This window comes from Lingula anatina, chromosome 1, assembly GCF_051362555.1.
Source record: "Lingula anatina isolate TDL-2025a chromosome 1, LinAna3.0, whole genome shotgun sequence".
Classification (NCBI taxonomy): domain Eukaryota; kingdom Metazoa; phylum Brachiopoda; class Lingulata; order Lingulida; family Lingulidae; genus Lingula; species Lingula anatina.
Window position 1 is genome coordinate 53,432,480 of NC_141767.1, and position 25,611 is coordinate 53,458,090.

Genomic DNA, 25,611 nt, shown 5'->3' on the forward strand with positions numbered 1-25,611 from the left:
ACTAAACCTCAAAAAGATAAACTTTCTCAAATTAAAGAAAAAACCAATAACACATGTCATGATTTACTTATATCATTTCAAGAGATGTGGGGCCAAGGTCGTGGATTTAAATGACGTGCACTGCATATGTTCTAAAAGAGTAAGTGAGCAAGGAAAAGAGGGAAGTTCCGCGTTACTTTTCGTTAACCTTTAGGTTCTTAAAGAGAGGAAAAATCAATCTCTATTTTGGCAATTTGTGGGAGAATCTGAGCAATATTTTTTCAGAATTCACTCGGGAGGGGTGGAGGGCAGGGCAGGGCAGGGCAGGATTTTTTGTCACCGATTGCAAAAGATACAATTAACAAAATTTCCTGACGTCTTCGCTTAACCGCTGCAGAAATTCCTACCCTTACGTTTTAGGTCTTTAAAACAAGTTATCACATATCTTACGCCGATGCACGATTAGTGCATTACCTTTTATAAAAATGTGAAAATTAAAAGAATGTTACATGACATACGGTACATATGCAAAGGCTATATGAAAAAAAATAAGATACAAAAATTTCGGATCAGGATTATGTAGTTTAATGGAGCTATGAAAAGTCCATCGGAACAAAAACGGAGTTTGATTGCTTAAAATCAGTGCTGTGAAACAATACACGACAGAACTAGACAAGAAACTTTATAATAATACATTTATTAAGCTCTGAATACCAAAACAATGGAACATTGTGCTAATTTATTAAAAGTCGAAAATATGCCAATTTTCGCTGAAAACAAAAAAGTAATCGATAAACAGTATTTAAAAAATCTCAATTTTACATCTAAAATCTTGATGTGAAGGGAATACGTTGAATGCATGTTGCGTGGGGCATTTGCATCGCGGACGTCTTCTCGTGGCCACTGCATGCAAAAAACCTTTCTTCACTGAATCCAGAAGCAATTGCTCTATTGATCGAACAATAACCCTTTTAATTTAGAAAAAAAAACAAAGACCCGTTACTGTTATTCACGATTGACATCTCAGATGAAGTATTTATTTATAGCATTTTCCGGGTTGTCTATTTTAAACCAGAGAATGACTGTGATTCAAGACAGGATATGGTATCAAGTGTCATGTTCACATAATCAAATCATAATTTTGATCAGAAGCGCAAACCGAAAAAATGCAATACATGTCAGAAGTGCGCATACGCGCTACATCAATTTCAATGTCACAAAGTGGTACTATTTCTTGCGAAATATTTTCCGTACGACTACGTTGCACATAACCGGGTGCGAGGAGCCTTCCCCGGCCGTGGTCGTGTCTTCCAAACAAGGGTTGCAAGATGTCTGCCCTTCCAGGGTCTGGTAGGTCCCAACAGGGCATGGGAGGCAGGTCCTTAGCTCTCGATCCGGTAGATAATATCCAGCGGAACAGGGCACTGTGAAGAAAAAAATATTAACATTAAGTACAAACTGGTAACTAAACTATTACAATGTACATGTGTTTGGCAGTTTCTCCTTATCTCTTAATCGGAAGAATATGCAAGTGTATTGGGAAGCACATACGTAGAGGCGAAATAACAAGCAAGAATGCCCATCAAACGAGTACCACAAATTAAAAAGAATGCTACATGTACATACAAACAAGCATGAAATAAAAGACCAGGTATAAATGTATGTTAAAGAGAATATGGATTGGTTGGAATAAGGGGAGGAGTTTGGTAGTTTCTCTCCCTTCTCTCTCTCTCTCTTTTCCACGTGGATTTTAGGCCTGCAGTATACCCCCACCTAAAAATACATGAAAACTCACCACATAGTCTGTTTGATGTCAACACCTTCCCCGGGTCACACAGTATCTGTGGTTTCTGGTAGCTGAAACCTTGGCTATCAAGGGAGGGCCGGGCCTCTGCATAATCAATCGACGTGGTCTGTGTTTTAAACAATCCTTCGAGAGCTTGCTTCAACTGGAATGTTTCTTTTAACATCTGTCGCATATTAAGCCGTTTACACGGCGTGTCGCAGTCCAACGGAACGTTCTCATCTGGGTTCTTGATAAGCACGCCAAAGTTGACGGTCACAACCACCTCGCTGTTGCCTTGGCTTTGGTCGCATCTTGTACTGACGTCTTGGACCTCACACGATTTTCTGCAAATGTTGAGGTTGTTGACTTTTTCCTGTATTTTTTGCTGAAGCTGCTGAGCGGTAAGATGCAACTCGATATTGTTGCAGTTGTCTTTGGTTTTGAAAGTTACGGTCACTGGAAGCTTGGTATCAACGAAAAACTCACCTGCAAACAAATGTTGCAATTTTAATGTCATGGACATTGTTATTTTGTTATTTTCCATTCTGTAAGTTAAAACTGCAGCATTTGTGCTATGACAGCGTTCTGACCATCTCCCTGTAAAACAGCAGTTCAACTTATGAATGCCAATCCTTGGAGCCATGAATGTAGGTATACCGTTATTTTATAGAGGAAATTGAACAAACCCTTAGCACGGATAATTCATCAATGGACACAAAATAATTGATAAAATTATCTACGATGTAAAAAAAAACAAAATTTTAAAACATAAAAGGACAAACGCAATCTTCAAATCTAACAGAAATGACTTTTGCGCAAATGAAAATGACCTTGGTTAAAAATGCAAGCTCAAAATTAAATTTCCTTACGAGTGCAAGGGGGTATCCTAGCGGTGTTGTTAATGACACGGTGAGACCAGATAAAGTCGGTGTCTGTGCCACAAGTCACGTAATTGTTGATCCCGGACACGAAGAAATAACCCCGGTTGCATTTCACGTGGCAAATGTCGGAATTCTCTCGGTCCGAGTGCTTGCACTCAAGGAAGCCGTTTGCAGGCATATCATCCGTCAATGACTGGCACGTTTTGTTAACTAGAACAAAAATGAAAAATGTTAAACTTGAGATATAAACTGCATGATTCGCAGAATATCAAGAGAAAACCTGTTTCGTAAAGGCAATGAAAAACTGGGTCTACTTACGTGTACATGTTTTGCCGTCGTTATCCAACACGTATCCGGGAATGGTACAGCTACACATGTGTCTGCCGGGCAAGTTTTCACATCTCTGGTCACAATTACCATTGTTGACAGCACATTCGTCTATGTCTACAATAAAAAAAGTGTTCCCATTAAGATAAACTGCGACGAGAAGAAGAGTGCAGAGGAGTGTATAACACAAGGTGGATCTTTTTAATCCCTCTATAATAGTCAAATGGTTCTTTCTTTATTAATGTGAGCTCTTTCATTTTTATATTCAAATACACTTTGGTAAACATCGAGTGGGTTTATATGTAATCTATAGATAACAGATAATTCACTATGTGCTCTCAGATTATGTGGCCTAAGATCTAATCCGAAAGGAAAAAAAACAAATATAACAAAGGAACATTTACTTACCTACACAAGTGAAACTGTCTCGACGGTAACCAGGTTTACACACACAGGACTGGAGCGATGTTCCCAACAGACCATTGGTGTGTGTGTTAAGTGGACAAGGCGTACACGTGTTAATACCTTCGAATTCTTTATACGTGTTCATTGGGCAGGCTGGAAGACAGCATTACAACAAAGGTTGAAATGAAACGAGTGTCATTGAAATCATAGCTTATATTATTGTATATAACTGGAAGTCATCATATAACTGTTGTACACTTTCAAGCAGGAAATATATTTGCCATCAATTAGTTCATTCAACTTCCTATTAATTAAGGATGTCTAAAGAAAAAAAGCACATTGTTAATTTAAGCGTTTTTTTTCTTTAAACTTACATATGAAAATTAACAACCAATGAAAACAAGAGGGTGGACCAGAGAAATGTAAAGAAACTTACCTGTGCAAGTAGTTGGGTTTCCCGTCCAGCCATCAGCAGTGCATTTGCGACTGTGTGAACCCTGGCGGATAAACCCAGCATCACAGTTGAATACGCACTGGTCATTATAACCTGTCCCTGGACATTGACCGCTGCCATTGACCGGGGCAGTGAGTGGTTCACATGTTATGACTGAAAGTTTAAAAGGCGCTTCATTTTAAAAATAGAAAGTACATTTAAAATATGACCCAGTTATTTCTGAATTATATATGACAATAGGACTACCAGTTTAGGTTTAGAACAAATGTTATCAATTTATTTGTATCTATTTACCCGAATGCACTCTTTAGTGTAGGCTTTGAATCTAACGTTAATTTTAGTAGAGTAAATAGTCACAATATCACCGCATATTTATATGAAAATATAGAAGTCACCTTTACAATCACCGGACTCAACACGCGTAGCTCCGGACACGCACTGACAGTGCTCCTTGTTAGCGCTTGCCGTAGAAGCTGTAGAGGAATGTTCCGGGCACTGTGTACACTGCCCAGGCCCTAATGAATCTTTATAGAACCCGATGGCGCAGGCACGGCACGTAGGGACAGGGTGACTCCAGGTGCCGTCTTCTCCACAGCTTGTGTTGGTTGAGCCAACAAGTTCGTATCCAGGAAAACAGGTGAAGTTTATAGTGCTGGGGTAACTTAATGAGTCGCCATCTCTGGAGCCGTGAGCCAGTGGATGGAGAGGCGGACATTTTTTTGCTGTAAGGGAACCATAGATAGAGTAAAGTCCAAAACTTCAACGAAAGTTTCAGTGTACAAACGTTGTACAGATGTTTATCGGCACAAATCATGTCTTCGTTGGTTTTCTGAAACTGAAGGTGCGAGACATTTCGTATTCTAAAACAAGGAAGGGGTATTAGAGCATTCATACAGGTTTTCCATTTTTAAACATTAAATCAACTATTGAGGTTATAATATCTCACAGATATGTTAAATCTATAAGTACCAAGAAACCCAAGTTATTCACCAAATAAAGCATATAAAAGAGCCTCTGTTATTTGTATATGTTCTGTTTGAAATCAAAGCATGAGCACAACTCTTACGTTCGCAGCGAGGGGGATGAGCGTTCCATTCTCCTGTTTCTAAACAAAATAGATTGCTTTTTCCATCAAGTCTGTATCCGGCATTACAGCTGAACTGGGCGTTGCCACCATACGTTTTGGAGGTGAACATGACATTGCCGTTAGCAGGGACTGGTAGGGTTCGGCAAGAGATGGCTGCAAGTCAAAGACGCAGAATTGATATGTTGGCTGTACATTATTGAACGTGACACAGAAACAGACGGTTGATGAATGTAGAGAAAAAATTGAACACGAAAAAACTAAAACTGATCTTAAAGATTTATAAATTAATATCAAATGTCATGTTTCCCATTGCTAAATTACCTTTAGTCTTCCTAATAAGAAGAACAATGGAACAAATATTTCCTTCTCTCTCTCTCTCTCTCTCTCTCTCTCTCTCTCTCTCTCTCTCTCTGCAGTACAGTGTCATATCCGATATTGTCGTACAGTAACACATACCTTCGCAAGTGGGGGGTTCGGAGTCCCACCCATCTTTCTGACAGACAAGGCGGTCGGTTCCGTTGACTTGAAAGCCAGGGTCACACATAAAGCTGACAGCACTGTTATATGTGAAATCCGTCCCCAGTACACTTCCATGTGCAGGATCCACTGGGGCAGGGCAGGTTATCTCTGTAAAAAGGATAGGCAAAATAACATTGCAATGATAACTAACTGCAATGGCGCTCTCATTGAATCTATTGATTCTTATTCTTTATATCTTTTTCTTCTTCTGGTATGGTAGGGAGGAGGTCGCTCCTCTTGAATCGAATTATCAAATGCGATAAATAAAAGCCACACGTACAATTAGGCTTCATTCACATGCAATGTCTATTTTCTAAATTCTATTTTCTATTCGCGACATGTCTTATGATCACGGTCTGTGCCCTGAATATCCCGCGGCGTAATTACTGGCAGCGCGAGCCAGTTACTATAAGTTACTATAAGTAACTGGCAGCGCGAGCCAGTTACTATAAGTTACTATAAGTAACTGGCTCGCGCTGCCAGTAATTACGCGGCGGGATATTCAGGGCACAGACCGTGATCATAAGATAGCGCGAATAGAAAATAGATTTTTAGAAAATAGACATTCCATGTGAACGAAGCCTTAGTTTGCATATAATGTTTTAAAATCTTTGGATGCCTTCATTACTGGCGCATTCAAATGCATTCCATATATTTTATCTTGCAGAATCTGAATAAGTTGTAGAAACCAATGAGACTAATACTTACGTTCACATGTCGGTGCGGGCGCAGACCATACACCTGTTTCACCGTTCTCTTCACATTTCACAACTTCTTCCCCATTCAGACGGTAACCCTCGTGGCATACGAAAATCACCTCGGATTCGGTCACGAAATCACGGGAACTAGTCATGATTCCGTTTGTGGGATGCGATAGGTTGGGGCATCGTTTCCCTGCAAAAATTAGTGTTCGATTTAAGGTGGGTGTTCATTATCTTTATCATATTAAACAGAATACACTAAAGTCTGCATTGTTGTAGTCCATGTGTACTTTAGAAAAAAGCTCCTTTCAGAGAGAGAGAATCGTTTCCTCATGCCAGTGGTCACTACCGAGTTTTAGATCACCTTCTTCAATATATATTTATTAAATACAGTAACCCACTTACTTTCACAAGTTGGAATAGGATCACTGAAAATGGCATCCTTGGTACACGTAGCACTGGCGGCACCCTTTAGAGTATATCTCGGGAAACAAACGAATGAAATGGTGTCGCCATAGAAGAACCTAGTCCCGCCTTTAACGTTGCCATTTTGGACATTTGGAACATTACATTCAATACCTAGATAAAACATGGTAATCAGGGTTAAAGTAAGAGTTATATAAAAAGAAGAGATGAAGAGAAACTTAACGGACAAACTTTTATCAAAAACATGTATAGGACCTACATGTCACTGTTACCTATCTAAGTTTTGATACAAAGATCACCTTCCAGTGTGAACAGGTTCACATACATGTACCAGTAACTAAAAAAGGGCAAATAAAAAAAGGAAAAAAAGAATGCGCACTAATCATTCGTTGCAATTTAGAAAAGGGAAGAAAATACAAAAGAGAGTGGGAGACCAATGACAGACAGACAGGCAGACAAACTTACGTTCACATATCGGCTCTCCCTCACTCCAGCTCCCTGTATCCAAGCACTGTCTTGTTTTTGGAGAAGAGGTGGTCAATTGGTAACCCTCATCACAGCTGTATTGCACATCTTTGCGATATGTGAAATCATCTCCCGTAAAGGAACCATGGTTGGGTGAGCTGGGACGACCACAGGAGATTGCTGGAAATATGTTTATGTGTGTGGTTTATGTTTAAAAATAGTTCTTAGCTATAAATATTAGATTCATGATAATAATATACACAAAATAATTGTTCCATTCACGCGCAGCATATTGCATTAGAATACAACCTATATAAGTACGTTTTTCCCTTTGATTGGCACATACTGTGTGATTATGATGAATATCATTATGGACAGGTACACATTTTGCCAATTGAGAAACTAACAATAATATGATTATAATTGCATTGTATCGTTATTTTTTTACTGTATTTGATTGGACGTAAACAATAACATGACAATAAGGACATAATAAAAGCCTCTGGTTGTACCTTTGCAAGTGGGCATTTGCCCTGCCCAGTTCCCATTATCTTCACACTGTATTGCAGAGTTCCCCAACAACTGATGGCCAATGTTGCACGCAAACGTAACCGCGCCCACGCCGTAATCTCTGAACTCGGAACTGGTCTGAAAGCCGTTAGAGGGCGCTTCAAGAAGTGGACAGAACAGCCCTACAAAATTTTAACAAGTATTATACTTAATGCCATTTGAATGATTTTGGTTGTCAAAACACTAGCTATTCTTTGTTTTTCAAAATGATTCATTAATTATTCAAAAACCTCTACACAGGACTGGGAAGATTTTTTTCACCCTTTAACCATGAGATGATTCTGTTACGAAATACATGTATATACACTACGTGCAAAATCATTTTCGCCGATTTTAGAGCCGAATTTTTTCTTTTACATGATCTTCAAATGTAGAAATCGCAGAAAAATGCTAGCCATTCCAATAATAATTTTTGTACAATACAAAAATCAGTCTAAATCAATTTAAAGGGAAATGTATTCTAAAAAAACGCAATATTAAATGAAATCTTTTAATGGTAGGAGGCAAAGCTAAAAGAAACGGTTACATACTTCCTGGGTAGGTGTAGAAGTTGCCCTCCTCTTTAACGACGTCAGGACCGTGACAGATGCTCACAGTAGATCCCCGTGCTACAATTCTTCCGTATATTCCTCCATTTTTGGTCTGACAGACACCGTAGCGGTGAAGAGCGGTCCCTGGTTTCCTTTCTGAGGCGACGTAAAAATAAAACTCCTCCACCCACCTATCCTGCCCGTATTCTGGACATGATTTTGCCGTCAGAATCCACGTGCGTGCGCCTTGGAAGTAGTCGTGGCCTCGACACACATTGATACGCTTCTCAAACCCTCCCACTTTTTTTAGCTCTGTACCTTCTAAATAGGAGTCTGAAGGGTATGGCTGCCTGTAGGCTTTGAAGAAAGAGGTGCCGCCTTCCTGGACGTTGTCCTTTCTCACTTGGGACCATGTCCCCGGCCGCACCTGCCTGCCTTGGGTGTATTTTATTATGTGTCGGCCGTCATGGACAGCTCGTGTTCCTATGAAAACGACTGTTTTATCGGGTTCTGAAAATAAAGGGTTGAAACTGCGACATGCCATGTCTGAATTGTTTCTGTGACGTCAAATAAGACAAATCATAATAATGATTTTATCATACTTTTATTTGAAAAATTGCAACCACAAGATTGAATTTGTAAATAAATTACTTTATTCATAAGTTACGTAGCAGTTAAATTGACTTATTTAGCTCCGAAAACAGCGTGATTAGTTATGAATGACTGTACTTCATTCAAATTGAAGTTGCACATAAATTCTACAATAGAATAATACTTTCTAATCTGTGTATTAAAATATGTAAGAATATCAAAAAAATATTTTTATACCTTACCTTCAGGTTTAGTCAATTTAAAATCCGCGAACGCCTATAAATTCAAAACGAGAGAAAATTGAAACCACAGCTTTTTGAATAACCAAACAAATATAAGTTGATTTATGATATTTATACTTCATAAATCTTTTAAAGTTTAAACAAAGAGACACTTATGTACAAAAAAAAAAGAAAATCTAGTCTAATCTAGTCTTGTCTTAAGGCAATAGATTTGACGACATTTATAACCTAAAACATATGAAGATACTGTTCTTTTGCTCCTTCAGTGATGAAATAGAAATCTAACGATTTCATATCAAAAACGCTAATGACTGTCAGATTATAAGGAACAAATAACAATGATCTTCTTTGTTCGTTTGTTTTATATTCACATAAAACTTATAAAAGCAAAAAATGGTACATTCCACGCCTTTATCCGGATAACACGTTCAACTTGTACTATAAACATTTACGGAAAACATCTATATTTAATCCAAATTATCAAAAAAAAAAAAATAAATAAATCAAGGTCGGTATGAATACTCACGTGCTGAGTTAAACCAGCCAAAAGTAGCAAGATGGACAACTTATTCATTTTCAAAATGAAACCAATGCTAGAAAATTAATATCAGGTGTAATATAGAAATATTACAGACGTAGCACGCACGCACGCACGCATACACACGCACGCACACACGCACACAAACACATACAAATGTGCATACCCAGGCCTAGAAGGAAACAGAGAAAATGTGTGTGTGTGTGTGTGTATGTGTATGTGTGTGTAAGAGAGAGAGAGAGAGAGAGAGAGAGAGAGAGAGAGAGAGAGAGAGAGAGAGAGAGAGAGAGAGAGAGAGAGAGAGAGAGAGAGAGAGAGAGAGAGAGAGAGAGAGAGAGAGAGCTATATTACAAAACATACTTCATCTACTTCACGTATATTACAATTAATTCTTTTACTACCTCATCCAAATTGAAGTTGAATGTAATTTTTTAACAAAATAATTATTTCTAATCTATTAATTAAAACATATACAGTGTATTAAAATAAACCTTATTACTTACCTCCAGGTTTTGTCTATTAAAATTTCGCCAACGCTTATAGATTAGCTGCACAGAGTAAAACTTAACAGTCGGCTCCTCAAAAATTTTGAAAAACAAAATCCAGGGAGCATTCACTTCATCTGTTTATCTGTTACTTACCAGTCGCTCAAACTGTGCTTTGAACACGCAATTAATCTGCTGACATGCGCGTCCTGTTTTCCGAGAACGTCTGGTTTGTGGCCCGTGTTCGGGTTTAGAGGAAGTGAAATATCTAAAGCTGTTGCACGACGAGATTATTTGGGTTAATTGCTACGTCGCTTTACTCATAAGCAAGTTTAAACCCAATCTCAATACAGTAGATATGTTAAAAAATGATGTAGTTTTTATTACACGGACGCCAAGTTATAGTCGGGTTTAATGTTGTTAGTTGGGTATAGAGCCTGCAAATGGAGCTGTGAGCATTATAGTGCTGAATAAAGTATAAAATATATTAATTCACAATTTTAAAGCATCATTCTTAGAACCTATACAACATATGGATATACACTTTATATGCACTTATATATGTTTTGATTAGATAAAGATACATTGCCATGTACCACTGGTAAGACTTTTTAGCCAGTACAAATATATTTACGAAACTGTTTTTTTTAAACTATACTGTCACGATTCAAACAAAATAAAATAGCTGTCTATCTGAAGTACGACATTTTGCCAATAGAGTGCGATAGTGTTCCTCACGGAACTGCTGTTGTTTAATTTAAAAAACCACATGTGGTGATCTGAACCGTTATCTGTAACATAAGTCAGTTAAATTTAGCCATAAATTGGATTTTCGTTTCCTGTTTAATGTTTCAAACCATGATTCAAACAAAGTTCCGGGACGACAAGAAAAACAAGATGGGGGGGGGGGGGGGGGGGGGGGGGGGGGGGGGGGGGGGGGACGAAAAAATCTAACCTCTTTCTATACTGTCATTGTACATGTATCCCCGTACTGACGGGAGGAATATAGGCACGACTAAAAATTTTTCGGTTGGGTGTGCTTTGTTATCTCTCAGACGCAGTGCTACATGTAGTTGTTGTTGAATATCAAACTTCAGATTTTAATCGGGGCGCATTTAAAATCAACATTCACAAAATAACAAATTTGAATTTAAAACACTTGCCAACAGTTTGCGAACAAATGCCCTCTTACTGTAGGCGAGTATGATATTATAAAACTTGGGGCAACTCGCGGTGAGTCAAGTGAAGTACTGACAATACTGTAACAACTCCCACATGGGTAACTTGCCTCTCTAAATACAGAAACTTAATGTCATCCACATGCATGCATGCACGGGCGAAAACGGACTTCACCACGAGTATTAAATGAGGGTTAAAGGCGGGAAAAGGGGGGGGGAGCTAACGAACTGAAGAACCGATGGAAGTACAAACGGAAATAACATGGGAAAAAAGGCAAAAGATATAATGAGCCAATTTGTTAGGTCCGGGATCTTGATTATCAGGATTATCTCGAAATTTCCTTGCCCAATCAAGCCCTGATAAGTATTACTTAGTGAAACAGGATTCAGACGAATCCTTATATCCTGTTTGCTATATTAGTAATCGCCCCACAAAGGATGTGTTGCAACCTTTTAATGCCATTAATTTAACACTCCAAAGTAACGTAGCGTTTTAAAGAAATGCAGACACTAAAAGATTCGCTGCCAGGGTGCTGAGGTGTCAAGAATCAAGTTAAGTTCTGCGAAACAGTAAGTGTAAACAGTACAAAGAAACGTGCCTGGCATGAAAAAATACCATATGATCAGTTTCTAAAGAAACGTGTCTATTAAGTTACAATGTAGTTTTTTATTAAGCTTTGATATCATCAGCTGTGTTTCCTCTAATTTTAGTCACTTTAGTTCTGTGTTAAGTTTATTTCCTTTTTTCTGAATATAGATGATATCTGTAATTAACCATGTAATATCCTACATTAAGCTTGGCGAAAATACAGTTTTAAAGAGTAGAGCAGTTTATGATTGGTCTTTTAAAGCCTTACGCTTCTCATCCACACGCACACTTACATGTATATCTCAATATACAGTCAGTCCAAGTACATAAGGCTGTTACACTATACTGCATTACATGTGCGTACGTATAGTGACAGTGTATTCTGTTTTATGTCTGCTTATCGTCTGCTGTACTATTACTTTTACCACATAATCTGCTATATGTTTTTTGATTGAGAGAGAGAGAGAGAGAGAGAGAGAGAGCACAATGTACTTGAATGTAGCCTCATGATTGTGCGAAAAATCACTAATAATAATCACAATAATAATAACAAAAATATTAATAATGATATTGATTATAATAATAGATGAACTTATGAAATACAACTGTAGATAAAAAATGAAAGAAATGAAACTTTAGAAAGAAAAGTAAAAGTAAAAATAAGATGGTTCGAAGTACAAACAAAGATATCCACCAAGATATGTACTGAGATTCTGCTCAGGGCAGGCAGCAACATTTCCAAGAAATCTAAAATATGAATGTTTCTACTTGGTAGTAATTAAACAGTGTTGACACATTACTGATATCAGTTCATCTGGGGGGCAAGGGGTGTTCTGGGCAAGTGTGCCACAGCAGAAACCCGCGGATTTCAATTTTTTAAATAGCAGTCAAATCCTGTCACGTAATCCCTGCATTTCTTAAAACGTGGGTGATATTACTGCTCATTTCCACTAATGCCAGTCTGTAGGATATCACTCTTTTCAGATTATTCAGCAAAACAACTTAACATTTCATTTACTATTTATACCGCAACTTAAGATACCAGAATTGTTTTGTGTTCAGGTGAAGAAATGCTTTATCTGATGACGCGTTTGAGGTCCGCTCAAGTACATACAGTCATGTATTATATAGTACGAAGAAAATGGTATAATTCAAGTACATTTTATATCTGAAATTACTGCCGTTTTTCTATTACAGTAAATCACGAGGTCAGATGCATCCGACCCTGCTACTTTTTCTGCTTCTGACATGCCCCCTCCACTCTGCCGGACAGGGCCCTGATGCGAACCCTCCAGGACCTGATGCCGATGGAACAGACCCCCAACCAGACGCAGGGGGTGAAACTGGTAAGAGAACGAAGTTGACAAAAGGATTCATAATATCGTACTTCACCCAAAACATATATTGGACTTTAATTTTTAAAAATATTCCTAAAAGCATGCTACCTCCCCTGACCACCTTAGAATAGCAGCTCTTTGTGAAACTGGTATTTTTTGTAAGATAAAAATAGAGATAAAATACCCATACACGCATGCTTGACGTATTTTAAAATGTACAAAATTACGCCATTTGATTTGCATTTTTACCATTGAAAAATTAATCTTTAAGCACTATTCATTTACTATAAATTCACTTCATCTTTAAAAACATTAACAGCTGCTTGCTATATACATCTTTAGGTGGACCAGATTTTGACAAATATGTTGGATACTTAGAGAAGGGGGTGGGCGTCGTAAGCACCATCGTTGACACCGGCATCAAAATAGGAAATCTAGTTATGAGCCACCAAGCAGCAAAACAACAGGCAGAGCAGTGGAGAAGCGGGCAGAGATTTAAACTTGAAGAGTTATGTGACAAGATTTGTGTGACAGAATGGTCGTCATGGAGTCTGTGTACAAATAGGTGTGGCGGAGGGACGACTTTCAGAACCCGTAAACATGAATTACCTGGAAGGTGAGTCTACATAAAATGTTGTGTCTTCAGCAGTTTTCGTGAAAAGCGTGATTGAAATTTGAGAGGAATTAATCACATTTTAGTGGTTATTTATACACACCATATGAAATGGTAATCCAAAGAATAACTTAGGAAAGAGAGACTGAAGCAAATATGTTTGAGGGTGGCGTTTCAAAAACTTGGTAAAGAAAATGGTATATTTTGGGAATTTGTTCCTTTTACATTTTTTGCCATTGCTTCCGTTCACTTTAGCAATTGATTATATGCAGGGGTTAAAATCAATGCTTTAATTACAGATGCAGAGACTTGCCCAACTTTGTGTGTCGACATAACACCCGGCAGGTGGCGCACTGTAACATGAAGTGCCCAAATGGCGGGTATCCAAAACCGGGGGGTGCCGGGGGGTGCAACTGTCCCAAAAGTTTCTCAGGAGACTGTTGCGATAATGGTAAATAATATAATTACATTAAGCTTATTAAATGGCATGATAAGACTCATTTTCATGTATCACTATACAGAATTTCCATGTTTTTTTCTGCAGTTAGGGAATATATGAGATCAAAGAATTAACATTCGTAATCAATATCAACCAAAAAAAAAAAAAAAAAACACAGAAACTATCAACCATGAAACAAGCTAATTTCTCGAACAAGAGATTCTTCCCTGGTGTATAACTTTTTTAACGACCTTATTCACACTTAAATGGTAAAATCCTCTTTTCAGGCATCTAAATTTTTGTTTCAAGAATTTAACTAATGGAATCAGATGACAAAGTAAGTTATCTCGGCCCCAGGATCATAAAAAGTCACTTTGAAGTAACAGGGGCGTGATCATCTTTTTTTTATTTTGAAAAAAAAAATTATTTCAGAGGTAACATGTCCATACCCAGGCAGACCTAGCCGGGGTAAAGTGAGCGGTGAATGGCCTGCCAAATATGGCATGGTGGCTACCTTTCAATGTGATGAAGGCTTCGCTCTGATTGGTCGAGATTTACTGATCTGCACGGAAACTGGGTCATGGGATGGAACCTTACCAAAATGTGAACGTATGTGCAATGTCAAAATACATGTACTCATGAGTTTTTTTTCAAAATTATTTTTAATTATCGCCATTCGCTGTATATGATTTTAATTGCACTTATTCAATTAATTGAAGTTCAACCACTAGAATCACTAAAAACTTTTCTTTTTTTAATTTCAAAGAAAATGCTTTTCTGTAGGGCCTATCGCATCATTTATTTCACTCTTAATTTAATCATGACAAAATTACAGGTGTAACCTGTACCATGCCGTCTGATCCACAGCATGGCAGACTAATAAACAAGTGGGTATGATATTAAATAAAACACTAACATGTAAAAAGTGTAATATGATGTCTTTGCTTTCTGTTTAGATTGTACAAAAACTACTAGATTAGTCACCTTCGGTACAAAAAACCAAAAACAGGAGGAGCTTGTTTCGAAGATATATGGGCATAATCTTATATTTACCTTTACATAAGCTTATGTATTTAGTAAATACTAGCTATGATCGGAAGAGCACTTGCATTGACTAATTTTCTTGATGACCTCAAAATTTTCCAGTCATAGGTGTAACCTGTTATGTTTCGTCAATTTATATCTGATAAAATGTTTATTTACGAATGTTTCGTCAATGTGTGTCTGATAAAATGCTTATTTATGAATCAAAAATAGGCAGTCGATCTACCATTATGGCGACAAACTAGTGTACCGATGTGATGATGGGTTCGAGTTCTACGGCCCAGACTCCAGAGAGTGTATTGGATTTGACGGCAGTACGGGAAGATGGACGGGTTTTGATCCGACATGCGGACGTAAGTCGTCTAGCTGCTATTTTATTTTTCTTCGTCGAACCTGCCTGTTTGAGCGGTTTAGTCGGCACAGTCACTACAATGAATATATTAAAACTAAATCGCAAAGCAGGATACAAATTGGTATAAATTGGTAAAAATTTACCTGTCTATTATCTTACTATAACGTGATGGTCTTCAGATATAAGCTGTGGCGATCCAGGAACCCCTCAGTATGGGGAACGAATAGGGAACAGCTTTAAATTCAACGACGTGGTGACGTATCGATGTAAGGAAGGCTATCGCCTGCTCGGGTCCAGCACGAGGAAATGCATCTCCACTGGGACTTGGAACGGGAGAGAGGCGACCTGTGAAGGTATGGTTTCAAAAAAGGGTGGCAAAATTGTGAAGCTGATATTACGACAGCATACTATTTTCACAGCGTTATAATTTCTTCTAACGCTGTGAAAATAGTGGAACCTGAAAAAAGAAAGAGAGGAAGGCCCAAGACCACCTGGCGCCGAACAGTGATGGCAGAGCTGAGGGAGGGGGATCTTACATGGGGACAGGCCCAGCACGTAGCCAGAGACAGGGCCAAATGGAAAGAAGTGACTGTGGCCTTATGTCCCACACGGGACGAAGAGCACTGATGATAATTTCTTCTTAAAATCATTTTCTCTGGATTTTTGTTTGGTATATTTTAAAGTTTGGGTGGGTCCAATTTTAAAAGTAAGCTGTTGAAAAAATGTTTAAATGAGGGATATACAAAATATGACACATCCGAGGCATTTCTCCTTAGAAAAATAAATAGAATATCTATATGGCATTTAACACAATAATTGAAATCGGTGGTATTGTTTATAATTATTGAATCATTATTAATAAAATAAAAAATATCCCTCCAACTCCAAATGCAGAGATCACGTGTGGCGAACCACCTAAGTTGAAACATGGTGCCATTATCGGAAATCGGTTCACCTTCGGGTCTCGAATATCGTTTGAATGTGAGGCTGGTTATCGACTGGTTGGAGAACCTGTATTGGAGTGTGCTGACGATGGGCGGTGGAATGGGGATGTGCCGCGATGTCAAGGTGAGTGAAAACATGTTTCTCTAAAATAGGTAATTGGATGGATGAATGGATGGACGAATAGTTAAACAAACAAAAGCAAAGATATATGGAGCATCCGAACAATCCCTCTAATCTTTTCACACGCAGGCAATTGTAAGCTATGTCTTATGCTTTATCTTCTCCTTCCAGCCGCCATATGTGGTAATCCAGGTTCACCAGAAAACGGCGCGAAGGACGGCAGCGTGTACTACTATCCCCATAACGTCACGTTCAGTTGTTTTGACGGCTATGTGCAGACGGGTCCTGACAAGATTATGTGTATGGAAAACGGCCAGTGGAGTGCTGGTATTCCTGTTTGCGAAGGTTTGTCACTATTCTGGTTTTGGTTTGATAAGAAGATGCGTCACGATTGTGTTTTTTTTTCTTGCCAGTGAGTCTTGGTACCGAGGTTAGAAAACCAAGTTCTGACTGGGAAAATCCTAAATGTAATGGGCAACATACATGGTTTTGAAAGGGTTAATTTATTAAATTAATTTTCTTACAATCCTCGACAAATTACTAGTGTTAGTTAACTCTCAGTCTATCTATTTCAAATGTAAAAAGTCTTTTATGATGATCTTCTACCACTTTTTCTTCAGCTGATTATGGCTAAATAAGCGATTAAACTCATTGTACAGTTCCATTACTATTTAGGTAGCATATGAGTGACACGGATTAAATAAGTTAATAAGTTAATAAGCACAAAAATTTTAAAGCTCACAGTCACGGCTTTTTCCATGTTCCAGCGTGCCCAGTGAACAGTTACAAGGGTGACACTGAAGTATGTGTGCCTTGTCCCAGCCATACTCACACTGTCAGCGAGGCCAGCACTACCCTACTGCAATGTCTGTGTGATGAGGGGTATACTGGAACACCAGGACAACCCTGTGAAGGTATGGTACACCCCCTCCGCTCCCCTCCCCATTCTGTTTGTTAATGAGGAAAATCACTAGAAAATGAAAAAAACAAGATATTCCGCTACCCTGAATCAGGGGTTCACCCGAATTAATTGGAATGACTAGCTGAAAAAATTATTTGTATTGATTTAAAAAACTAACGCAGTATGTATTTAAGTCGCTCGAAGAAAATTTGAGGAAACTCATATAGGCTATCTTGGTGTTAATTTTTTTATGCTTTTTAAAAATCCAGAGATCGCGTGTCCGCTGCTGGACGCGCCGGAAAACGGCAGCAAGTCGGACTGTGGAAATAAATGGAATGACGTCTGCGAGTTTGATTGTCGAGCTGGATATATCATTAAAAGGGGCAGCAGTCGAAGAACTTGCCAAAGCAACGGTGAATGGACTGGGAGTTCTCCTATATGTTCTGGTAAGTTTCATCTTTCAAACTATGAATTAATGTTACTGAACCTCGCGTGGAAAGCCGGATGCCATCAGATCCACACATATCATATCGATGCACGCCTCTGATGTCTTCTGCTGTCACTATCAGAATTTGAAATGATAGCTGTAAAATGATAGCATTCCCTGCATATTAAGCCAATTGTTCTAGTTTGTCGGGGCTTTATATCGTTTTTAGTATTGTAGAGGGAAATGAAGAGTTTATAAATTGTTCCAGTAATTTATATGAAACAATACTTTCACTGATAAAACATTTAGCTTTGTAAAAACCATCATTGTTAAATTATTGAAAATGTTACCATTTTTATTATTGTCTTTTCTTTCAGCTTGTCCTAAGGATACCTTTAAGTCCGATCAAGCCAGCTGTCTTCCTTGTCCTAAACACTCCCATACAGCCGGCCAGGGGAATATGCTGGAGGGGTGCTCATGCGACACTGGTTATCAGGGTCTCGCCGGGGGACCATGCACAGGTAAACAAAATAATCTTGTTCTTCTCACAATTTTTTTCAACTGAGTCAAACGGGGTGATTTCACATTTTCTACTCATAATGCAGAGTTACTAAGCCTACATATACACTGCACTATACACATGCCTACATTATGTTATTCACTATTACTAAAAACGACTTAAAAAGTCACCCTTTTCATTATTTCAAGATGTGAACGAATGTCTTGTGAACAATGGCCGCGGATTGTGTGAAGATGTATGTGAAAATACTGATGGAGGTTACCAATGTCGCTGCTCCATACCCGGGTACGATGTCGATCCTCTGGACATGCATAAATGCCGAGGTATGTGTTTTACTCGTCTTCAGGTTTGCCAAATGTTGATTAAAAAGCTAGTGACATGTATTCAGCGACGTCCATATGTGAATGAAATATCATAATTAAAATCATCGTGGGGTTTCAAGTTATTTACATATTTTTTGTATTGTTTTCACAATATAAAATAAAATCATGAAATGGATCCGATAGAAACCAGTAGTCAAATTCGTATAATGGGATTCAGCAATCACACTCTTCACCCAAACCCAATATAGAGGTGCATTTCACAAGTTCAAGTCTCAAAAAATGAAATTGAATGAATTTGATGTATTATCCAATTTTTTAAAACTTACATGTGTATAGAACCAAAATCCACAAATGTCCCAATTTTACGCCCACGCCTTTCTGTTTTGTAAGCAAATAAACTGATAACCGTTTGAAGTGAAAAAAGCGTAAGAAAGAACATACGTTACCACTGAATCGCCTGATACAATCACGATCATTAGTTGAGTGCTGTGGAAATTTGTGCAAGCTAAACACTATCAGAACCCTATGAGTCATTAATAATGGAAAAGTGATAGGAAAATACTTTTAAATTGACCAGATCTAGGAAAATTACTTTCAAACTAAAGATCATTTTTCTTTACAATGTCCACGTTGATGACTCTTTCAATAGCAGTAATTGTCAATTGTATAGAGAATTGAAAACTTTGTTACCTAAAAGTTATCTACCACTGGTCATATTCGTCGTGAATTTAAAACTCATTGACAGTTTCAAATTTTGGGTGTATTAGTTACAATACCAACTACGCCTCGCATCCTTCGCATACCGTAATGTAACGTATGTTCCACAGCCATAGAAAAGATACGGGACACGAGTTTAATAAACATTGATAAGATATTTTTTCGCTTTTTTTCGTAGAATTTATTGAGGTGTTTAAAAGTAACTCAGACATCAAAAGTGATAACCTATTACACAAACACGATCCGCGTATCAAACGTCTTAATCATTTGCATGTAAAGAAAGGCAGATCCCAGAAACATCTAACCTACCACCTCTTTAAATGAAGCCTTTTTCAACACACCTATAGGTTTTCCAATACAGCAGAGAATTCGTTCAAAATGAGCTTTACTATCCTCTCTGAAAGGTCTAAATTGTCTTGCGGATTTCGGCACTTTTGGGAATTTAAAAAAAATATGTATATATGTATAATGTTTGTTCCATCTATAAAAAGTAAGTGGCTCACAAAATTCCGTTTTTAAGTCTTTCCATTGAGTGAGTATAAGAAACAGATATAACTTTAGAGTTCAAGGGTCTCTACGGTCCTTATCAGTCGCTATTTAAGACAAATTATAGGCTGCATGATTTCTTGTAAAAGTTTCCTTGAGATTTCTTAGATGTTCATACTGTATTTTTACTCTGCCAACGTGCTGGATGATTTTTTTATTTTGGTTACTGGCGCTCTTGGCCTCTACTAAAGTCGTCTCGTTCAAAAAAATCGTATACAGCTTGCCTTTTTTTTTCCTGCTACTCCCATCCGTCGACTTTTCAACCAGTTCATCCCCTTTTCGCGAGTTCTCGACCAACGATTCCGGCATATGCCAGTAGCAGCGGAAAGAAATCTGAGACAACGGTACGTCTTCGCAATCTCCTCAGCCACTATATTATGCAAAATTTTCATCTTACTTCTTGGTGTAACTCGTTAAACTTGAATCACTGTAGCTAAAAAAACATTTTCTATAAGTCATATTTTTTAGGATAATGAGTCTTATTGAATATTATATGTATATATAATATTATTTTTATCCCGGATAAAGGCAACAATTTGCTACATTGTCATTATTGCTAAAATAATTAGGGTAGTGGGGTTATAAAATAAAAGCGGCCTTGTTTGACCAAATCTTGAACAATCAATATTCTTTGTTGCCTTCTTTTTGTTATAAATAAGACTATGAAAGTTTGTGTTGCACTGGGATGGAGGAGACATAAAAGTAATTGCTTCTGCACAGTGTTAGCTAGGGTCCATAGCCTGCTGTATGATGCGTTCTGTCTTAATTTTGGGTCATGTGGGAAATTCAGGTGGCTCCGTATTTCGTGCTCTACAATGGCTAAATCGTTGCCGGATAGCATTCTCCCTCTTTCTTATGGCATTAACCTGTGACTGTAGTTCTTTAATTGTTCATTGTGACTGCCTTCAGTTTCTTCTCCACGTTGTGGCCACCTTGCACACACAACAAGTCTCTCAGGTGGTGATTGCTGTGGACTTGCCTCGGCAACTTCTATAGCAGCTAGGAGCTCTTTTTTCCTTTGGTGAAGTCTACGTTTTCGCGATTTAGTCTTCGCTACCTCTTTTGTTTTTCACGACATTTATAGGGAGGCGGAAGGTAGGCCTACATAGTATTTTGAACCCGTTTTCTTTCGCTTCCAAATAAGCGTCACCCTCATTTTTTTACGAGATCGATATCTTTTTAAATCTCAGCTCTTGTTGTCGCATTTTTCTGAAATAATGATGTTCCGTTCGGTATCAATGTATTTGGCACTGCGCTCACTGCGCTCGTTGGCGATTATTTTTTTCTTGCACAGTCTTGTTTGACATTTATTTCCGTCTTTGACATTCATTTCTGTATTTGAATTAAATTTTTTATTACGACAAAATCATTTACTTCGCCTACATCGTTACTGAGGATTTTATGGATTTATTTACACTTGTAACTAACCTCATCTAATCTTTAGCTCGGGCAGACGTCAGAAAGAACCACCTGACATCTCAAACAGAGGCTAGTTTTTCTTTCGGAGCCAGTTTTGGGCACACGTAGATTTTCACTGGTAACGTATGTTCCGGAAACGTATGTTCCAGGCCACCTAATTTTTATTTTCATAACGTTTTCTTATATATTTTGAAGTGATTCGATCATGTTAAGTTAAATATGACGTAAGGACGTTTTTAATAAATATTTAAACCGTAACTAATGGGGCCTGCGTCATGGCTTATACTAGGTAACGTATGTTCCCTAGGAAAATTGACAAATTGTTTCATTTTGTACAAGTACCTGGTGCAAGAGAAAACAATGTTTTCTTTTGCTGACAGAAAAATATATAGTGATTCCATGATAGTTTGACATTTCAGATATAATATTTGGAGCACGAGGGGAAAAATAATTTATTAAATGCTTATTTTACTGTCGGTAGGGTGTATTTTCCCCGTTTTTTTAATATTCAGTGACAGGCAAACTTAAGTCGCTAAAAAACAATTAACTGCTCAATACAGAAGCTTTTCGTAATTTTTTACAACGTCATACCTGTAGAAGATAAATTAAAGAACAAAACCCGTGATGATTGATTTTTCAATGTGATTAAAACGTTTCCACAGCTAGACGTTATGCATTTGTGACAGTAACGTATGTTCCTTTTTGGGGTTAGATGATGAATTATTTTTTATTATTCGTGGTTCCAGGAAAGTGAAACTTAAATACAAACTTCTTTATGTGGGACCCTAAAATAATCAAACATAGTTTGTAATCTGTGCACTACATATTTTTAGGAACATGCCTGTGACATCGTTTGCACCTCTATATTGGGTTTGGGTGTCTTACCATTCTTTGTTTTGTAGTCGATAAGCAATGTCGTAACCTGACCGAGTCTGACGCACCTACCAATGGTGGCTTGGTGTGCCACTGGTACAGGGAGCAGAACTCTCAGCAGTGCTCAGTTCGCTGTAATCCCGGCTACGAGTTCCCGGCCAGAGTTAACAACTACGAAACCTGTGGATCCACAACTGGCTTTATTTGGTCCCACGAAGAAAGAGAAGAAGTGATTGAACCATGTATTGGTGAGTTTGCACTGCCCCCTAATTTTTGTTACCGAGTATAAATTTCACAACCCTATTTCTCAACGCAGAAGAGAGGAAACCTTGTTGATAATGTAAAAATATATATTTTGCAAAACTGAAGAAAAAGAAATAAACTTAAAATAGTAGAAAATAAATGTTTTATCTTCGGAAAAAGTAACATATATTTTTCATTTCCAGAGGAATTCTTCCCAGATTTTCGCCTGGAAGCCAATTCCACATACTTTGTTCGAGCCTGTCGAAACCTAACTGAAGCCGAGAAAAACGCCGTAAAGGCAGAATTTGCCAAAACTCTGACCGATCAAGGCGTTTGTCTGAAACGCCAGACAAAAGTCTGCGACATGAAGAACGTCGGTATTATATGTGGACACACTAAACGCAGACGACGAAGAGGAATTGAAGAAGAAATTGACGAGATTGGATTTCTCTTCGACGTTAGTGCACACAAGGTAGAAGATAAGGCCAAGGATTGCGATAAGATATGCCGATTTTTGCGAATTCCTCAATACCGATGCTCCAGTCTGTGTGAAAGAACTTACAAACGGTTTCTGAAAGCAGCAGTTCTCTATAGCAAACGGAAAATTCACGAAATTTTCACCCAAGAGGAGGGCCGGAGGGCAGCATTTACGTCTGCTAATAGGGATTTTGAGCCAGAGGACGTTGCAATATCTGACGTCATAGTGGATTGTGAAGCTGGGATGAAGGTGCAAGGAGATTTTTGTAGTAAGTCCTCAAACTAAAAATCCTCTTATATAACCTTCTTTAACAACCGAATAATACACTCCTATAGAACTTAAATTCAAACTCGAAATGAACATTACACTGAAATTAATCAAACGGCGAATAAAATTTGTAATTACGAGAAAATATATTATAATCATAGTCAACACGTAGCACGAGACTTTCAAACACATTGAGAATTATGGGACCTATTTCCTATAATAAGTTAATGGTTAATGTCATATGGCCCCTTAACACTTGAATTAAACAATTTATGCGTGTTTCAGGTTAATGGCAAAACTGTCATCACCTTTTGTTATTTCTGTTATTCCAGTCCCGTGTTCAAATGGTACTTTCTATCACCAAAGAACGAACAGGTGCATTCCCTGCCCTGTAGGAACATATCAGCCAGATCACAGGCAAACACGATGCTTGGCCTGCCCAACTGGGACCTCGACATATAAAACTGGCCAGACGAAATGCAGAGGTAAGATTTTGTTTTCCGACATGATATAAAGAATAAAGTTATATATATATATAAAAGCAAAATTTGAAAACAATTCCAGGACATATGTGGAAACCTCAACAATACGAGTACAGAAATGTGAGGTACCCAGGTGTGGCACCTGTCCACTAATTAAAGAGGGGAGCCATATAACATTTAAAAATGGACTTACATTCAGAATCAAACACCCATACACCTGCACTAGCTCAAATTTAATCTATGTATTAACTTGCAGTGGATGCGGTGAGAACTATATAGGACAAACTGGAGACACTCTCCGACATAGAATGACCGTTCACAGACAACAAATAAGACAACCTAAATATCAGTGCACGTCTGTGAGTGGGCACATTAGGGAATGCTCTATGAACAAAAATAAGGATTTTACGGTATTCCCATTTTATAAATTCACCAGGGAAACAACCCAAACAGAAAGGGAAATAAAAGAAAATCTATTCATTAATAAGTATAAACCTACATTGAATAGATAAAAGCATTGGTAAAAGTAACAATTAAACACTCATTGTTAAAGACGTCACATTTAAGCCTTTATGACATCACCTAGTAACAAATAAACAAAACCCCCTGAAGAAAGAAAGAAACCGGTCGGGGCAAGAAAGTTGCTGTTCTTCTTTTTCTTTTATTATATATATATATATATATATATATATATATATATATATATATATATAATTGGATTTCAATTGTATATTATTTCAATTGTGTATTAATTGAGCAATATTTTTGGAAATTAAGTGGACACATTTCCCTCTATACAGATCTAACTGAAGATTTTAATTTGTCATCTTTATATTCTTTTTAAGCATGTCCCGAGTCAAGATTTGGTAGAAATTGCCTAGGTCACTGTTCCTGTGTGCACGGACATTGCAACCCGGTGGATGGGAGTTGTAGTTGCCACAGTGGTTGGGAAGGACGAAATTGTGATACAGGTAAAATACCTGCATTCTTACACAGACTTTTAGTTGTTCCTGACACAATTTTAAAGACTTTTTTGCTTCAGTCCTTTGCAAAATGACAAAATGACCATTCGTTAGCTATCATCTCTACATATTCAAATATGAATCCTCCATAGTTAGCCAAGCCATACCAGGGTGAATGAATTCAAGTTATAGGTCATGTTTTTTTTTTCTGTTATTAATTTTCTTTATCTTAAGCAGTTAATTACCATCAACTTTTTTTCCCCTCAGAAAATTTTTTTGCTCAAAGATATCTATTTTTTGCTTTTCAATATATTATTTTCTTTTTTTAAGACATCCAGAGTTGCTCGGAAGACAGTTGCCCCCCAGGTGTGACGTGCGAGGATGTCCCCGCTCCAGGAGTAGGTTTTTGCTGTGGAAGATGTTCACAAGGAATTGTTGGGAATCGGACTATGTCCACTCCTGTTATCGGTCGTTAAATGGTGCTATATTTCTTGTTTGAAGGCTAAACTCTATGTTGGGAACAAACGACTTGAATTCTTAATAACTATCAGCTGTCAGCAGTAAAGAGCTAAAACAAATGCTTAGTACTTCATATTTACTGTATAGCTATATCTTGCATAAATTTATAGCTCATGTATAAAAATCAAAGGCGTAAAATGAATACACAAGTTTGTAGTCAATATGTGATCATGTATTTCCATACTTCTAAAGAAATGTCATTAAAAGTGATATTATTATCGGCCAACCGGATGGGTACATAAACTAAGACAAGAAACAAGAAATTCTTGCAGCCATATTTTACTTAACGAGAATCCTGAAGAGCATAATGCCGGTTGCTTATGTTTCCTTG

General features: G+C 37.8%; 2 protein-coding genes across 3 annotated transcripts; one reads left to right on the plus strand and one right to left on the minus strand.

Annotated features, from left to right (window-relative positions):
* Positions 1 to 656: 656 nt before the first annotated feature.
* Positions 657 to 10,294, minus strand: LOC106161230 (sushi, von Willebrand factor type A, EGF and pentraxin domain-containing protein 1). Of its 2 annotated transcripts, none has more exons than XM_013538238.2 (17): positions 10,143 to 10,294; positions 9,490 to 9,556; positions 8,964 to 8,997; positions 8,131 to 8,640; positions 7,543 to 7,722; positions 7,031 to 7,210; positions 6,545 to 6,718; positions 6,147 to 6,332; positions 5,376 to 5,546; positions 4,899 to 5,072; positions 4,228 to 4,554; positions 3,815 to 3,985; positions 3,382 to 3,531; positions 2,965 to 3,090; positions 2,635 to 2,856; positions 1,775 to 2,251; positions 657 to 1,403 (listed from the first exon to the last, which is right to left on the minus strand). In XM_013538238.2, exons 2-17 carry the CDS (start codon positions 9,535 to 9,537, stop codon positions 1,207 to 1,209), a joined length of 3,327 nt encoding a protein of 1,108 aa, XP_013393692.2. In that variant the 5' UTR covers positions 9,538 to 9,556; positions 10,143 to 10,294; the 3' UTR covers positions 657 to 1,206. The 2 variants fall into 2 exon arrangements, with proteins under 2 accessions (XP_013393692.2, XP_013393617.2); XM_013538163.3 differs by having other exon boundaries at positions 10,005 to 10,195.
* A 2,502-nt stretch (positions 10,295 to 12,796) lies between these two features.
* LOC106161377 (uncharacterized) lies at positions 12,797 to 25,441 on the plus strand. Its single transcript, XM_087002479.1, has 19 exons — positions 12,797 to 12,815; positions 12,951 to 13,099; positions 13,433 to 13,706; positions 14,003 to 14,154; positions 14,575 to 14,751; positions 14,978 to 15,029; positions 15,400 to 15,539; positions 15,718 to 15,891; positions 16,433 to 16,606; positions 16,775 to 16,948; positions 17,371 to 17,517; positions 17,774 to 17,950; positions 18,309 to 18,452; positions 18,640 to 18,774; positions 22,359 to 22,577; positions 22,776 to 23,318; positions 23,650 to 23,802; positions 24,645 to 24,770; positions 25,092 to 25,441. The coding sequence occupies exons 2-19, from the start codon at positions 12,967 to 12,969 to the stop codon at positions 25,235 to 25,237; spliced, it is 3,240 nt and encodes a 1,079-aa protein (XP_086858605.1). The 5' UTR covers positions 12,797 to 12,815; positions 12,951 to 12,966; the 3' UTR covers positions 25,238 to 25,441.
* Positions 25,442 to 25,611: the final 170 nt, after the last annotated feature.

What these genes read in the sequence shown, in the direction of transcription:
- LOC106161377 (XM_087002479.1), top strand. Translation starts at nt 12,967, where the DNA reads ATGCATCCGACCCTGCTACTTTTTCTGCTTCTGACATGCCCCCTCCAC. An exon ending in CATGGCAGACTAATAAACAA is followed by an intron (nt 15,030 to 15,399) that starts GTGGGTATGATA and finishes AATCAAAAATAG; the next exon opens with GCAGTCGATCTACCATTATG. An exon ending in TGGCCAGACGAAATGCAGAG is followed by an intron (nt 23,803 to 24,644) that starts GTAAGATTTTGT and finishes ATTCTTTTTAAG; the next exon opens with CATGTCCCGAGTCAAGATTT.
- LOC106161230 (XM_013538238.2), bottom strand. Translation starts at nt 9,537, where the DNA reads ATGAATAAGTTGTCCATCTTGCTACTTTTGGCTGGTTTAACTCAGCAC. An exon ending in CGAACCCCCCACTTGCGAAG is followed by an intron (nt 5,073 to 5,375) that starts GTATGTGTTACT and finishes TTTGACTTGCAG; the next exon opens with CCATCTCTTGCCGAACCCTA. An exon ending in TCATCCCCCTCGCTGCGAAC is followed by an intron (nt 4,555 to 4,898) that starts GTAAGAGTTGTG and finishes GTTCCCTTACAG; the next exon opens with CAAAAAAATGTCCGCCTCTC.